Raw genomic sequence first — 17,931 nt, forward strand, 5'->3', positions numbered from 1 at the left:
AATGAGTTGGAGAATTTTTAAAGGAAACAGGGAGTTATTACTAGGCATAGAGTGACAGAAATCATAGGTAAACAACCATTTTTCAAATCTGAAGCCAATAATACAGTTTTAAATTTTTACTTTAAAATATTTGGTAGAGATTATCATAAGTCTGCACTTATTTGTTCAGATCTTCAAATATCACCAAAAACAATATGAATTCTTACAAACACTAGATGCTCAGAACAGTAATGAGCCTTCAAAGGTTTCACACCATCCCTGTCTTGGCCATGGCATCTTAACTATTGTCATACTGCATATAATAGTACATTTTAAATGTTAATAAATAAATGCAAATCCTGCTGAGCGCCAGGATTTTCTCCATTCCTTTCTTTTTGAGGAAGTGACAGCTGTGATGCTTCCTTAGATGCTCATATAAACCGCGAGAGGAAGCACAAGTGACCAGCCCTCTTTTTGAGTCTTAAGAAGTCATATGATGGACTCAGGACAACTCCTGGGTGACCAGCAGGACTCAAAACACTGGAACTCAGGTGTCTCGTTCCCCCATAGGGGTCCACCTGCTGCTTAACGTTCCGCCTCAGAAACCCTCCATCCACAGGGGCTCAGAGAGCTCTATATGCAGTGTGGCTGCCGTATCGCCCCAGAGAGAACAAGGGCTGGTGGACTTGTTCCAGAAACAAAAGAACTGTGTGGGGAGAGAGACATTGTGGTAGAAATCCTTCATAGGTGCTACTCAGGTTTCTGAGTTTTGCCTGAATGAAACCAGGGACATTGTTTTTCTTATCCAGACATGGAACAACTATTTTTATTTTTTAAGTGGCCTGGTAGTTAAGTGTGACAGGGAAAAGCCAGCACAAACAAACTTATTTATATATGCACTCATGCCCAGTGTGTGACCCTCGGCAGATCTGTAAACAAAACCACTGGACCAGATGAATGGTTCCCAAACCTAGCTGTGCTTTAGAATCACCTTGGGAACTTGTTAACTGTAAGATTCCTGAGCTTCCCCTCTACGGAGCTCACTCACTATGTCACTTTATATGGGAACAGCTCCCTGGGGGGGTGTTTTTCTGGCCATATTATTAATGGCACATAAAGGGTTAATGGACTAGAGGTGACTTTGGTGCAGTCAGGGAACCACCAGCCTAGATGATGTCCTCTTTCAATAGGACAGGAAGCTAGAGCAGAGAGAACAGAGAAAACACATACCTGTTGGAAAGTCACCATCCTGAGCCTCATTCGTACCATCTAAAAAACCAAACAAAAATGAAGTGTCAATCCAATCAGGTGCCTTGGATTGACACATTAATTTAAGCTAAACTCAGAAGCCTCTCTTTCTTACTAGGATAGCAACTTCTCCCAATTTTTCAAAATATAAAATCCCAGTTATTTTTCACTTTACCCATTCCCTCTCTCTTTCCCCAATCCAATCTGTTGCCAAATCCTGTAGTTCTTACCTCCATAATGAAACTCGCAATCATCTCCTTCCATTTCTCTCCATTCCAAATCTACAAGTAAAAAACACATGCACATTTAGTTTTATCAGCAACTTAAGGACCTTTCTGCCAAAAAGATCAAGTGAGGATGTGGTGGCTAATGTTCATCTTTAGTGCTATTACTGGCTTCAGTTTTTCCTATGTAAATTTCATTTTTCTTCAACCCAAAATATGACACAAAGTAGTAATAGTTACACATAAGATAGTGATTTGCTCTAGGATATAGTCCTTGTAGAATTTACTAAACTTTGTGAAAATAAAATATAAATAACTTTATGAAACTTACATAGATTAATCTTTGATTTTAGAAACTATTTAAAATATAAGTTGATATAAATTCCTTGGCTCAATTTCAAGATTACTTCCTACAAACATTATTTTATTATATAATAATAATCTTTTGTAATCATTTAAAATGATGCACATATATGGGGGGAGGGCAGAGAGTGGGGAAGAGTTATAACTTAAAAGTAAACTGTTATTTGTCCAAAGTCTCTAACATCATGATATGTCCAGCAACACTAATATGTTAATTATAGAATGTATTTAATTTAGTGCTATTCAGATATTTGCATTGGGGAAAAAAGACCTTAAAACCCTAGAGATTTGCTTACAAACGTGTGACAGTGGGAGCACGACTTCTGTATGCATATTTTTATTGTTTTGACTTTTTTTTTTCCCACTGAAGAAGACCCAGGCTGCCGAAGCGGAGCACAATGAACTTAACCACCAGACAGACCACTGGGGCTGGCCCTTGTTTTGACTTTTTATCTAAGTAGGAGTATCACCTATTCCAAAATTAAAATTATATATATATATATATATATTTTTTTTTTTTTTCTGTGAGGAAGATCAGCCCTGAGCTAACATCTAACATCCATGCCAATCCTCCTCTTTTTGCTGAGGAAGACTGGCCCTGAGCTAACATCCATGCCCATCTTCCTCCACTTTATGTGGGATGCCACCACAGCATGGCCTGACAAGTGGTGTGTCGGTGCGCGCCCGGGATCCAAACCTGGGCTGCCAGCAGTGGAGTGTGCGCACTTAACTGCTACGCCACGGGGCCGGCCCCTAAAATTATATTTTTAAAAGCTTATGAATCAAGACAAGATTCTGACATTTTCAGATTTATTAATTCTCTTATGATTTCCATATAATCAGGTAGATAAACATAACATTTCAGACAGTCGTCTTTGATGATGTCTCTGGGAGACAGACACGAAGAGTAGGAAGGAGACAAACAGGAGAAAAGGGTTCAGAAAGCAGGAGAGTATCAGAGAAGACAGAGATGGTTCACACAGATCAAACTGAAATGCTGAGCAGTCAAAAGATTATTTTATTCAAAGAGGAGAAAAGACATCAGCATTCTTCCAACGAATGCAAACTGCCAAATGAGAAGATAGAACAATTGAAGAAGAGAACAGGACAGCCAGAGAAGTCCGGGATGGGGTCAAGGGGGCTCTGAGAGAGTAGTTTTGAGCTGAAATCAAGGAGGAAGCTTCAGACCCAGAGAAGACAGGGCCTTGCTTTGTTAGGGATGAGAAACAGTTCTGATTTGGACCGGAAAGGTAACAAGTAGGTGAAGGCAAGGATGCTCAAAGTAGCCAAAGCGTCAGGTTATCAAACTGAGGAAACTACTGACAAGGGGTGGGAGAGCCTAACGCTCCACAGGCAGAGAACGCTGGAAGCCAAGGTAAACATCCGTCGCCACGGAAGAGGCGGAAGAGGAGGCAGCAAGGCTGCAGGCAAGGACACAAGTCAGCAGCAAACACAGGGGCCAGCAAGGGCTTGCGACCATGGGCCAAGGTCTCCACTATACTTCAGTTGGACAGCTGGGCTCAAGTGGAACACAAGGGGCAGAGTGTGGGCCAGGTCCTACCACTGAAATGAACTCTAAGTGGGGCAATTAAAGCCATTCTCATCCATCAAACTGAATTACTTGTTTTCCCCAATTATTGAAGTACCCAGTACTCACACTGTAGAGTTTTTCACCAAATTTTTGAATACTTGTTATTGGGCAGTAAATGGATATTTAAGACACCATTTGACCCCTTGGGGCTGTTACCGTTAAGAATGAGCTATGGGGGCCGGCCCCGTGGCCTAGTGGTTAAGTTCGGCGCACTCTGCTTTGGCATCCCGGGTCCAGTTCCCGGGCACGGCCATACACCGACTGTCGGAGGCCATGCTGTGGCAGCGACCCACATACGAAACAGAGGAAGACTGGCACATATGTTAGGTCAGGGCAAATCTTCCTCAAGCAAAAAAAAAGGAGGATTGGCAGCAGATGTCAGCTCAGGGTGAATCTTCCTCAGCAAAAAAAAAAAAAAAAAAAAAGAATGAGCTATGGACACCTACATGCAAAAGAATGAAGTTGAACTCCTATCTCACACTATACATAAAAATTAACTCAAAATGTATCAATGACCTGGGGCTGGCATGGTGGTTGAGTTCGCCTGCTCTGCTTCAGCAGCCGCTTTGGCGGCCTGGGGTTCACAGGTTCAGATCCTGGGTGAGGACTTACATACTGCTTATCAAGCCATGCTGTGGCAGGTGTCCCACATATAAGGTGGAGGAGGACGGGCATAGATGTTAGCCCGGCGCCAATCTTCCTCAGCAAAAAGAGGAGGTTTGGCAACAGATGTTAGCTCAGGGCTAAAACCATACAACTCGTAGAAGAAGACATGGGGGTAAATCTCCATAACCTTGAGTTTGTCAATGGAGTCTTAGGTATGACACCAAAAGCACAGTCAACAAAAGGAAAAACAGATAAACTGGACTTAATCAAAATAAAAATTTTGAGTGGCATCAAAGAACATTATCAAGAAAGTGAAAAGACAACCTATAGAATGCGAAAAAATATGTGCAAATCATATGTGATTAGGGTCTAGTGCCTAGAATACACAAACAACTCTTACAACTTCACAACAAAAAAGACAAACAACCTGATTAAAAAATGGGCAAAGGATTTGAACAGATATTTCCCCAAAATATATTTCGGATCCTGGGCGCGCACCGATGCACTGCTTGGCGAGCCATGCTGTGGCGGCGTCCCATATAAAGTAGAGGAAGATGGGCATGGATGTTAGCCCAGGGCCAGTCTTCCTCAGCAAAAAAAGAGGAGGACTGGCAGATGTTAGCACAGGGCTGGTCTCCTCACAAAAAAATAAATAAATAAACAGAAGATAACAAGTGTTGGCAAGGATGGGGAAAAACTTGAACCTTCATGCATTTCTGGTGGGATTGTAAATGGGGCAGCTGCTGTGGAAAACAGTTTGTCTATTCCTCAAAAAGTTAAACATAGAATTACCATTTGACTCAGCAATTCCACTCCTAGGTAAATACTCCAAAGAACTGAAAACAGGGACTCAAGCAAGTACAGGTACACGCATGTTCACAGCAACACTATACACAATGGCCAAAAGGTGGAAACAACCCAAATGTTCACCAACAGATGAATGGATAAACAAAATGTGGCTATCCATACAATGGAATATTAGTCAATCTTAAAAAGGACCAATATGGATGAACCCCAAAACATCACGCTAGATGCAAGAAACCAAACACAAAAGGGCACATATTGTCTGATTCCATTTATAGGAAATATACAGAATAGATAAACAGAGACTTAACATAGATTGGTGGTTGCTATAGGGGCTGGGAGGAGGGAGGGATGGGGAGAAAATGTTTAATGGGTACAGAGTTTTACATTCAAGTGATGGAAATGTTTTGGAAGTAAACAGATAAGAAGTACATCTTTGTGAATATACTAAATGCCACAGAATTATTCACTTTAAAATGTTTTTTTCCACCAATTTTTTTCCTTTTTTTATTCTGTTAAAATACATGTAAGATAACATTTACTATCTTAACCATGTTTAAGTGTACAGTTCACTGGTATTAAATACATTCACATTGTTGTGCAGCCATTGCCACCATCCATCCCTGTAACTCTATTCATCTTGTAAATATGAAATTCTATACCTATTAAACAATAACTTCCAATTCTCCCCTCCCCTCAGTCCCTGGCAACTACCATTATACTTTCTGTCTATGATTTTGACTACTCTAAGTACCTCATATAAGTGGACTCATACAGGATTTGTCTTTTTGTGACTGACATTTCACTTAGCATAGTGTTCTCAAGGTTCATCCATGCTGCAGCATATTGCAGAATTTCCTTCCTTTTAAAGGCTAAATAATATTCCACTGTATGTATATACCACATTTTGGTAATCCATTCATCAGTTGATGGCACTTGGATTGCTTCCATGTTTTGACTGTTGTGAATAATGCTGCTATGAACATGGGTGTGTACAAACATCTTTTCAAGACCTTGCTTTCGATTCTTTTGAGTATATAACCAGAAGTGGAACTGCTGGGTCATATGGTAATTTTATTTTTAATTTTTTGAGGAATCTCCATACTGTTTTCCACAGTGGCTTCACCATTTTACATTTCCACCAACAATGCACAAAGGTTCCAACTTCTCTACATCCTCACCAACACTTGTTCTCTTCTGTCTTTTTGATAGTAGCCATCCTAATAGATGTCAGGTAGTGTTTCACTGTACTTTTGATCTGCATTTCCCTAATGATTAGTGCTGCTGAGCATCTTTTCATGTGCTTATTGTCCATGTGTGTATCTTCTTTGAAGATCTATCTGTTCAAGTCCTTTGCCCATTTTTGAATCACGTTGTTTGTTTTTTTGTTGTTGAGTTTTAGGAGTTCTCAATATATTCTGATATTAATCCCTTATCACATATATGATTTGCAAATATTTTCTCCCATTCCATGGGTTGCCTTTATACTCTGTGGATAGTATCTTTTGATACACAAAATTTTTTCATTTTCATGAAGTCCAATTTGTATATTTTTTCTTTTGTTGCCTGAGCCTTTGGTGTCATATCCAAGAAATCACTGTCAAATCCAAATTCGTGACGTTTTTGTCTGATGTTTTATTCCAAGACCAAGTTTTAAGTCTTACATTTAGGATTACATTGATCCCTTTTGAGTTAATTTTTGTATACAGTGTTAGGTAAGGGTCCAACTTCATTCTCTTGCATCTGAATATCCAGTTTTCCCAGCACCATTTGTTGAAAAGACTGTACTTTACCCATTGAATAGTCTTGATACCCTTGTCAAAAATCATTTGACAGTCTATGCGAGGGTTTATTTCTGGGGTCTCTATTCTATTCCATTCGTCTATGTGTCTGTCTTTATCCAATACCACATTGTTTTGATTACTATAGCTTTGTAGTAGGTTTTGAAATCAGGAAGTATGAAACCTCTGGTTTTGTTCTTCATTTTCCAGACTGTTTTCAAGATTGGCTATTCACTGTCCCTTGAAATTCCATGAGAATTTTTAGGATGGGTTTTTCTATTTCTGCAAAAAATGTCATTGAGTATTTGATAGGGATTGCATTGAATCTGTAGATAGCTTTGGGTAGTACTGACATTTTAACAATATTAAGTCTTCCAGGCCATGAACATGGTATGTGTTTCATTTATTTATGTCTTCTTTAATTTTTTCCAAAAATATTTTGTAAGTTTATTGTACAAGTCTTTCACCTCCTTGATTAAGTTAATTCCTAAGTATTTTATTCTTTTTGGTACTATTGTAAACAGAATTGTTTTTTTAATTTCCTTTTCAGGTTTTCCATTGTTAGTGTATAGAAATGCAACAGATTTTTGTGTTGGCTTTGTATCCTGTTACTTTGCTGAATTCATTTATTAGTTCTAAAGCATTTTTGTGGATCTTTATGATTTTCTACATATAAGATTACATCATCTGCAAACAGAGATAATTTTACTTCTTCTTTTCCAATTTGGATGCCTTTTATTTCTTCTTCTCGCCTAACTGCTCTGGCTAGAACTTCTATATTGAATAGAAGTGGTGAAAGTGGGCACACTTGCCTTGTTCCTGATCTTAGAGGAAAAGCTTTCAGTCTTTTACCATTTGGGATTATGTTTGCTGTGGGTTGTTCATATATGGCTTTTATTATGTGGAGGTAGTTTACATTGCTTCCTATTTTAAAGAGTGTTTTTATCATGAAAGGGCATTGAATTTTGTCAAATGTTTTTTCTGCATCAGTTGAGATGATCATGTGGTTTCTTTCCTTCATTTTGTTGATGTGGTGTTATTATAAGTCGAACCATCCTTGCATTCCAGGAATAAATCCCACTTGGTTATGGTGTATCATCCTTTTAATATGCTGCTGAATTCTGTTTGCTGGTGTTTTGTTGAGGATTTTTGCATCAGTGTTCATAAGGGATATTGGTCTGGAGTTTCCTTTGCTTGTAGTGTCTTTATCTGGCTTTGGTTTCAGGGTTATGCTGGCCTCAAGAATGAGTTAGGAAGAGTTCCCTCCTCTTCAATTTTTTGAAAAAGTTTGAGAAGGACTAGTATTAGTTCTTCTTCAAATGTTTGGTAGAATTCACCAGTAAAGCCATCAGGAGAACGGGCTGGCCCCGTGGCTTAGCGGTTAAGTGCGCATGCTCTGCTGCTGGTGGCCCGGGGTTCGGATCCCAGGTGCACACCGACACACCGCTTCTCTGGCCATGCTGAGGCCGCATCCCACATACAGCAACTAGAAGGATGTGCAACTATGACACACAACTATCTACTGGGGCTTTGGGGGAAAAATAAATAAAATTATTAAAAAAAAAAAAAGCCATCAGGAGCAGGTCTTTTCTTTGTGGGGAGATTTTTTATTACTGATTCAATCTCCTTATTAGTTACAGGTCTATTCAGATTTTCTGTTTCTTCATGATTTAGTCTTGGTAGGTTTTGTGTTTCTAGGAATTTGTCTGTTTTGTTCAGGTTATCCAATTTTTTGGCATACAGTTGTTCATAGTACTCTCCTATGATCCTTTTTATTTCTGCAGAATATGTAGTAATGTCCCACTTTCATTTCTGATTTTAGTAATTTGAGTCTTCTTTCTTTTCTTCCTAGTCCATCTAGATAAGCTTTATCAATTTTGTTGATCTTACTGAAGAACCAACTTTTGGTTTCATTGACTTTCTCTATTGCTTTTCTATTCTCTAGTTCATTGATCTCTACTCTAATCTTTATTATTTCCCTCTTTTTGCTAGCTTTGGGGTTAGTTTGTTCTTTTTTTTTCTAGTTTCTTAAGTTGTAAATTTAGGTTGTTGATATGAGATGTTTCCTGTTTTTAATGTAAACATTTACAGCTATACATTTCCCCCTTCACACTCCTTTCGCTGTGTCCCATATGTTTTGGTGTGTTGTGTTTCTGTTTTCATTTGTCTCTAAGTATTTTTTAATTTCCTTGTCATTTCTTCTCTGATCCATTGGTTGTTAAAAAGCATGTTGTTAAGTTTCCACAATTTTGTAAATTTTTCAGTTTTATGTTATTGATTTATAATTTCATCCCATTGTCATCAGAGAAGACACTTTGTATTATATTTATCTTTTTAAGTCTATTGAGACTTAACTTGTGGCGCTACATATGGTTTATACTGCTAAATGTCCCATGTATGCTTGAGAAGAATGTGTATGCTCTTGTTGGGCAGAGTGTTTTGTATATGTCTGTTGGATCTAGTTGTTTACCGTGTTGTTTAAATCCTCTGTTTCCTTACTTATTTTCTGTCTGGTTGTTCTATCCATTATTGTGAGTAAGGTATTAAAGTCTCCAACTCTTATTGTAGAACTGTCAATCCCTCTCTTTAATTCTGTCAGTTTTTGCTTCAAATATTTTGATGGTCTTCCATTAGATGCATAAATGTTTATAACTGTTATATCTTCTTGCTGTATTCAGCCTTTTACTAGTATATAATGTTCTTCTTTGTCTCTTATACCTTTTGTGATTTAGAGTCTATTTTGTCTTATATTGGTATAGCCACTGCTGCTCTATACCAGAGCTGCTCTATACCATATACTATTTGCCTGGAATATCTTTTTCCATCCTTTCACTTTCAAATGGTTTAATGTTTTGGGATCTCAAGTGAGTCTCTTGGAGACAGCATATAGTTGGATCATGTGTTTTGATCCATTCTGCCAATCTCTGCCTTATGATTGTAGAGTTTATCCATTTACATTTAAAGAATTACTGATAAGGCAGGACTTCCCTCATTGTGCTATTTGTGATATCACTTTTTTTGTCCTTCATTTCCTACATTCCTATCTTTTTTTGTGTTCAGTTGATTTTTTGTAGTGAAATGTTTAAATTCCTTCTTAATTTCCTTTTGTGTATATTCTATAGCTATTTGCTTTGTGGTTGCCATAGGGGTGACATTAACATCCCAAAGTTATAACATTCTATTTTGAATTTATAGCAGTTTAACTTCAGTAATATACAAAAACTCTGCTCCTTTACACTCTGTCCCTACCCCTTTTTGGTTGTTGATATCACAAAATTACATCTTTATACAATGTGTGCCACCAAACATAAACTAAATAATTCTTTAAAATTCATGGTCTCCTAAATTATGTAGAAAACAAGATTTGGAATTACAAACCAAAGTTACAGTAATACTAGCTGTTACATTATTAATTTTTTTCCTTAAGTGTATTAGTTTCTTAAATCATGTAGAAAACAAAAAGTACAGTTACAAACTTGTTACAATAATACTAGTTATTATAATTGCCCATATATTTACCTTTATTGAGATCTTTACTTCTCCACATGGCTTCAGGTTACTGTCTAGTGTCCCTTCATTTCACCTTGCAGGACTCCCTTGAGCGTTTCTTGCAGGGAAAGTCCAGTGGTCATGAACTCCCTCAGCTTTTGTTTATCTGGGAATGTCTTGACTTCTCTCTCACTTCTAAAGGACAGTTTTGCTGGATTTAGGATTCTTGGTTGACTGTTTTTTTCTTTTAGCATTTTGAATATATCTGCCCACTATCACCTGGCCTCCAAAGTTTCTGATGAGAATCTGCAGAAAATCTCTTTGAGGATCACTTGTATGTGATGATTGGCTTTTCTCTTGCTTGTTTCAAGATTTTCCCTTTGGCTTAGCCTTTTGAAAGTTAATTATAATGAGTCTCAGTGTGGGCTCTTTGAATTCATCTTACTTGGGATCATTGAGCTTCATGGATGTTTATGTTCACGTCTTTCTTTAAATTGGGAAGTTTTCAGCCATTATTTCTTCAAATATTCTCTCTGCCCCTTTCTCTCTCTATTCTCCTTCTGGGACTCCCACAATGCGTATCTTGATCCTTTTTATGGTGTCCCATAGGTTTCTTAGGCTGTACTTACATTTCTTCAATCTTTTCTCTTTCTATTCCTCAACCTCAATAATTTCCATCGTCCTATCTTCAAGTTCTCGGATTCATTGTTCTGCCCACTCAAATCTGCCTTTAAATCCTTCTAGTGATTTTTTCATTTCAGTTATTGTACTTTTCAGTTCCAGAATTTCATTTTGGTTTCTTTTTAGGTTTTCTCTTTAGTGATATTTCCATTTTGTTCATATCATTTTCTTGACTTGCTCCACATCTTCCTTTAGTTCTTTCAGCATCTTTAAGACCATTATTTTAAAGTCTTTGTCTAATATATCTTCCAATAAGTCTTCAAGGACAGATTCTGTTGTATTATTTATTTTCCTTTGAATGGGCCATGTTCTCCTGTTTCTTTGTATGCCTTATGACTTTTTGTTGAACATGGACATTTGAATCTAACAATGTGGTAACTCTGGAAATCAGATTCTCTCCCTTCCCCAGGGTTTGCTGTCTTTTGTTATTGTTTTAGTTTTTTTGATTGTTATAGGCTGTCTCTGTGCTGAGGATCAGTCTGAGGTGTAAACTTAAGGTCTTCTCAGGTCTTTTCTGAGCCTTTCCCTGGGCATGTACAGTCACTTTTTAATTTTCCCTGTATATGTAGTTGTTTTTAATGTCTGGCTCCCAAAAAGGAAAAAGCAATAAGTGAAGGAGGTAAGAGTGTTGGTCTTTTAAATCCCTTGGAAGTCATTTCAGCTGGAGGAGGAGGGGAGAGGTGCAACTATGGGGGGAGGAGCAACAACAATGGCTGCCCCCCTCTTTGTCCGCACCTCTGTGATCAGAAGGAGCAACGAGCAATGAGAGCATATCCCCAGTATTTGGAAGACAGGGTTCTTTTTGCCTGCCCTGGCTCCTGCAAGCTGCTCCAGCATCATGTGCACAGCTGCCTGCCACTTGGCTGGGAGTGGGAGACAGGTAGCTGCTACTGTGCTAAGAGCTGAAATTGACCAAAATTAACTGCAATTTACCCTCCAAGTCTCCCCCTGGAAGTTGCAAGCCTTCAACAGACTCCCGAGTTCCAGAATAGTTCCATCATACAGATTCTGCTGCTGCAGTTGTTGTCCAGGTGGGGAGAAGGATTCTCCGTGCCTCCTGTTCCACCATCTTCCCAATCCTCTTAAATGGTTTTTAAATTTATTTTAAAAGAATGAGCTATGAAGTAGACTCCTCAGACTTGAGATAAGGTAAATAAATTCTATAGGAAGATTCTATAAAGCACAAACCAGGCAAAACTAATCTATGCTTTTAGAAGTTGGGAGAGTGTTTACCCCTGGCAGTGGAGGGGTGGGAAGTGATTAGAAGGGGAGCAGCTGGGGTGATGGTTTTGTTTGGCTTCTGCATCTGGATGCTGGTTAACATAGGTCAGTTCATGTTTGTGAAAATTTATCAAGCTATACATTTGTAATATGGGCACTTTTCCATATGTATATTATACTTTAGTACAACTTTTTTTTTTAATCCTACAGATTGAAGAGCTTGCTTTAAGTCTTAAAAATAAAATATATGTGGAAGAGGAATTCACGTACCTCAGGAAGAAAATTTTTAAAAATAATTACAGGAGGCTTATTCACTAAAGAGAACTTTGGGGAAGGACCAGAGTGTCTCTGAGCCTCAGTTTCCTCAAATGAAACAAAAGACCGATAATAACTACCTTATGAGGTTGTCATTAAAAACTAAATAAGACAACGTACTTCACAGTAGGCATCCAGTAAGGTAATTCCTTTTCGTCAGCCCACCCCCAAGCTTTCTTTCCTGTTTTTCTAGAGCAACACTCTCCAATAGAACTTCCTGTGATGACGGAAATGTTCTATATCTGCACTGTTCAATATGCAGCCACTAGCTACATGGCTACTGAGCACTTGAAATATGGCTAGTGTGGCTAAGGACCTGAATTTTTTATTTTGTTTAATTTTAAATTGTGTGCCTAGTGGCTACTGTACTGAAGAGCATGATTCTAGATCTTGAGAAAGAGAAGGACTTTGGGCAATTACTGCTTGATCCCAACTTTGCTATAAAACTTGACCAACTGGTCATTAATTTCCATAGTGCCTACCTTCTAGAATTTAAGTTCCATTAAGACAAAGATTTTTGGCCATTTCATTCATTATTGTTTACTACATACACAATGCCAGTACCTAGTAAGTAGTCAATAAATATTTGTTTGAATGAATAAAATAAAACAAAATTTGACTAACCCAAACTTATTTACATGTTTTTGTGGGGTTATTTTTGCATAACACTATTAATATCCAATACAACACATTCCTTTTGAGAAGCACCAAATTAATGAGAGATAGATCCAAAATGAGTTACTAAGAGAAATTAAGATGTCTAGAGTGTGGCCACCACACCTTAAAGCTGAAGTCATGAGGGGCAGCTACAGCCCCACTCCCCAAATTTCAAGAAAGAAAAACCAGCTTATGTGGACCATGACCAGGAAGACCACAAGCCCTAGTCTGCCCAGGACATTCCCAATTTATACCTGTTGTCCAAACAGCACACAGCTTTCACTCTCAGAAGTGCCCAGTTTAGAAACTAGACAGTCACCCTAAACATGACTCAGGGTGACAGTTATGACACACTCAAATTGGAGTGATGTGTTCCTGGTAAACTGTGATAATTACCTGTTTAAAACTGAATCCTATTTTGAATATATGAAGGAAGCTTCAAAGACACTTAGATAGAATCTTCTTATAAAAAAAAAAACAACAACAAAAAACAAAAGCCTCATGCTTATTTATTTTTGAGGTCCGTGCTCCCCAGCCCAGGGCAGTGCTAGAATCCAGAATTCCAATGGGATAGAAGAAACATACCTGCTTCTGAGTGGGTCCAAGCCTAACCTTACCTGCAATGGCCACAGCTGTTCGTCTCTCAGATGCCTTTATTTCTGGGGCCACTTCTCCCAAATCTGAATGTCTGAAACAATTTCAGAAGAAAATTATAATTAAAATAATGAAATACCACTTTCACCTATCAAATTGGCTGCATATCAAAATCTCTTGGGGAGCCTTTAAAAACTACAAATCCTGGTCACACCCCAGATCCTCGAAAGCAGAACCTCAGAGCCAGGACTGGCCATCATTGCTTTTAAAAGTGCCCTCAATGATTCTAATGTGCAGCCACAGTTGAGAAACACTGGTCTAGAAAAATCAGCACTCTCAAAAACTGTGGGCCAGAGCATAAATATAGCCATTCAGAAAGACATAAAAATGTACATACCCTTTGACCAGTGATTCCACTTCTATCCTAAGGAAATAATTAAGATTTAGTTACAAAGACGTTGATGTCAGCTTTATATATAATAGTGAAAAATTGGATGCCTTTTAAAGTAAAGTCCAATAGCAGGGAATTATTTGGTACAGTCTTATTCTGCAACCATTACAAAATATTCTATGGATCTCATTTTGTGGACAAAAAGATGTTGGATGATATGTTATGGAATGATGTTAATGATATGTTCATTAGTGGGGGGTGGAAAGTTAGGTTACAGAACAATATGTATAATGTGATTACAATTTAATAAAATTGTGTATATTTATCTATAGGTGTATATAGGGAGATCTAGAAGGATATTCATCAAAAGTGAATAGTATGGGTGGGAGGGATGAACCTGAATTCTTTTAAGTATGTTTGATAACTATAGTCCATTTAAGAATAAACTATTTTAGGCATATCACAGGAATGAGCAAATGTGTTGATTTTGTCAGGAGCCAGAGTTCCACTGTTGAAGAAAGGACATACAAATAAGGAATGGAGGACATTAGAGAAAGACCTCGCAGAGGTACACTGGCATTGGAGGTACTATTGTGAACTCATGACTTTTTCCATGCATGCTTGTGTGCATGTGTGTATGCATATTTGTGCATACATGCAAGTATTTCCTAGCTATGTCCACTGTAAGGGTGGAGAACCACAGACACTATCATAGCAGTGAGCACACCAAGCACCCTTTAATATCATTCCACACTAAAAGACAACAGGTCTCCTTGGAGAAATGGCTGATTCCAGGGCTGTGGCAGGGAAAGAACGAGATGAACCTGAGCATCTTATTTTAGAAAATAAGGAAGTGCTCCATAAAGGGCTGGGGCATGTCACAGGACACAGAAGCCAGCTTGAAGGGGCTCCCAGTGCCAAGTCTGGGACAATTTGAGCATGAACATAATTAAATATAGTAATTCATTAAAAACCAATGAAAAATAGGAATTAATGAGTCCATCTAGATAATAAATAGGTAAACAAATGGGGGGATAAAAGAAGGTTCTTGCTTACAACAGAATGCTAATGTGGAGGGGTGCTGAAGTTGGAATAGCATTGTTTTGCAACCATCTTAATCAAGACTGGTTCAAGCAAGAAACGTCAACGAATACCAGCTCTTGGAGGAAAATGTTGACGAGGAGCAAGATATGTCTCAAAATGTCTCCTCACAGACTGCTTATTACGTGCCAGGGAGAAAAAAACCTAGTACTTATACTTGACTGGGTGACCAAAGCCAGTGACAGTGGGGACAGATGGCCATTGTGTGCTCCCAGCTGTGGTACCCTGAGAAAGGACACAGTATCACCTATGCAGTATTCTGGCTGAGAATGTAGAACACTAAAGTAATCATGTGGACAAACCCAAAATGAAATATTATGCTAGAGGTGGATAACTGTATTATCCCAAAGTATGAATGTCATAAAAGACAAAAAATGATTGAAGAAATGTTCCAGATTAAGAGACATGAAAACAAAATGCAATACTTAATCCTAGACTGGATCCTGAACTAGAAGGAGAAATTTTGGGGTCCACTGACAAAACTGAAATATGGGTGCCATAAATGTTAAATGTATTGATGTTGATAACTACTGTGGTTATGTAAGAGAGTATCTCTATTCTTAGGAAATAGACACTGGAGAATTTAGGGATAAAGGGTGATAATGTATGCAACTTATTCTCTAATAGTTAAGAAGAAAATTACATGTGTGCATTTATATGTGTATGTGTGTATACACATATATACACATAGAGAGAGATGGCAAGAGACAGAGAAAGAATGATAAATAAGAATGGTAAATGATGGGCCGGCCCGGTGGCTTAGCGGTTAAGTGCTCGCGCTCCGCTGCTGGCGGCCCGGGTTCGGATCCCGGGCGTGCACCGACGCACCGCTTCTCCGGCCATGCTGAGGCGGCGTCCCACATACAGCAACTAGAAGGATGTGCAGCTATGACATACAACTATCTGCTGGGGCTTTGGGGGGAAAAATAAATAAATAAAATCTTTAAAAAAAAAAAAAAAAAAGAATGGTAAATGAGCTAAAATGTTAAGAACAGGAGACTTTGGATAAGGGACCTTTTTATTTTTGTAATTTATGTCTAAGTAGAAATTACTTCCAAATAAAAAGTTTAAAAAGTTAACAGTGGTTAGTTATTTCTGGGTAGTAAGATATCAGTTTATTTTGTCTTATTTGAATTTTTTTCAATAGAAGAAGCATATATTGATTTAGTAAAATTAAAAGAGCTATTAAAATGATGCTGTCAGTGGGGGGGTGGGTCACGGCCAGTATAAGATATGTGGGTGCCCCAAGAAGATTTGATAATCTGGTGCTCTTCAAACCAATGTTCTCCCAATACTGTATTTAATGTAGTTTGGGGCAGGCCCCCTCAGAGACAAGCAACTCAGCTCCATTTAATTCATCAGCAAGACAAACATTGTGTGTTAAATCAAATCCACCCTCCTAGAGGAAGTATCAGGACCCTTGGTTGTTATTCCAGCATGTTCCTTGTGGGTCTCGTCCTCTGCTCTGAGGAGAGTTCCAGTAACCACAATGGTCACTGTGTTCATGGCTGTTTTAGCCTCTTTACAGTGCAGAGCACTAAGCAACTCTCTGACTTAATCTGACCCTGAAAAATGGGAGTTTTCATTGTCTTCTCTTCACTTTTCTGTAAAGAACATATATTGCTTTTGTAATAAGAAAAAAAAGTAACCTTAAAAAAGAAAACAACATGATTGGTTAAAAATCATTCCCCAGAGGGGAAGAAGCAGGCCTGGCCTGGCAGCAGCCGTGGCACCATGCCTGAGATCCCAGGCAGGCAGAGGCCAGAGGACAGGTATTTACAGCCCAGGGCGTTGCCAGGCCTCTTCCCACTGCACATGGGCTCTCAGGACACACTCTCCAGGTAGTTCCCAGGACAGGAGCTTAACTTCAACTCTTTCTTCCCACACGAGAAAGCAGGGAACAAGAGTGACACTATCACAGGGACAACCTTGAGTTTGTGCTAACTTATAAAAATATAAATAGGGCCAGCCCCATGGCTTAGCGATTAAGTGCACGCGCTCCGCCACTGGCGGCCCCGGTTCAGTCCGGAGCGTGCACCAACGCACCGCTTCTCCGGCCATGCTGAGGCCGCGTCCCACATACAGCAACTAGAAGGATGTGCAACTATGACATACAACTATCTACTGGGGCTTTGGGGAAACCAAAAAAAAAAGGAGGAGGATTGGCAATAGATGTTAGCTCAGAGCTGGTCTTCCTCAGCAAAAAGAGGAGGATTAGCACGGATGTTAGCTCAGGGCTGATCTTCCTCAAAAAAAATAATAAATAAATAAATAAATAAATAAATAGAATTCTATACTTTATTCTTGTCAACAAACTTCACACCTGATTGAGTCCCTGTGTTATAAACTGAAGGCAGTGCCAAGCTTTGAGGAGAGAATAGCAACACAATCTCACCTTTGTCCAATGCTTTTTAATTTACAACTCTGCTTTCAATACTTGTATGGCCTAAATTGTGTCCCCTCAAATTCCTATGTTGAAAGCCTAACCCCCAATGTGACTGTATTTGGAGATGGAGCCTTTAGGGGGGTAATTAAGCTTGAATGAGGTCCTAAGCGTGGGGCACTGATCTGATGGGATCCGTGTCCTGTAAGAGGAGGACACCTCTATACGAGCTTGCTCTCTGCGGGCGCACAGAAAAGGCCACATGAGGACACAGCAAGAAGGGGGCTGTCCACAAGCCAGGGAGAGAGGCCTCAGGAGAAACTGAATCTGCTCACACTATGATCTGGGACTTCCAACCTCCAGAACTGCGAGAAATAAATGTCTGTTAATTCAGTCTGTAGTACTTTGTTATGGCAGCCTGAGCTGATTAATATAATACCCGAAACCATCCTGCAAGGTGGAAACAGGAATCAAGGAGGTCAGGCCAAGGGATTTGCCCAGCA

General features: G+C 38.9%; 1 protein-coding gene across 5 annotated transcripts in view; it reads right to left on the reverse strand.

Moving 5' to 3' along the window:
* Nucleotides 1-17,931, reverse strand: part of URGCP (upregulator of cell proliferation) — a 72,309-nt gene that overhangs the window by 6,608 nt on the left and 47,770 nt on the right. For 2 of the 5 annotated variants that reach the window (XM_058534698.1, XM_058534695.1), the window contains exons 2-5: nucleotides 13,951-13,977; nucleotides 13,577-13,647; nucleotides 1,458-1,508; nucleotides 1,210-1,248 (exon numbers count right to left, since the gene is read on the reverse strand). In XM_058534698.1, coding sequence (XP_058390681.1) covers nucleotides 1,210-1,248; nucleotides 1,458-1,491 — 73 coding nt within the window. In that variant the 5' untranslated portion in view covers nucleotides 1,492-1,508; nucleotides 13,577-13,647; nucleotides 13,951-13,977. Of the gene's footprint in view, nucleotides 1-1,209; nucleotides 1,249-1,457; nucleotides 1,509-13,544; nucleotides 13,648-13,950; nucleotides 13,978-17,931 lie in introns of those variants that run through there. The other 3 variants (XM_058534699.1, XM_058534696.1, XM_058534697.1) reach the window with 2 other exon arrangements.

Source organism: Diceros bicornis, chromosome 41 (assembly GCF_020826845.1).
Source record: "Diceros bicornis minor isolate mBicDic1 chromosome 41, mDicBic1.mat.cur, whole genome shotgun sequence".
In the NCBI taxonomy this organism is placed as follows: Eukaryota; Metazoa; Chordata; class Mammalia; order Perissodactyla; family Rhinocerotidae; genus Diceros; species Diceros bicornis.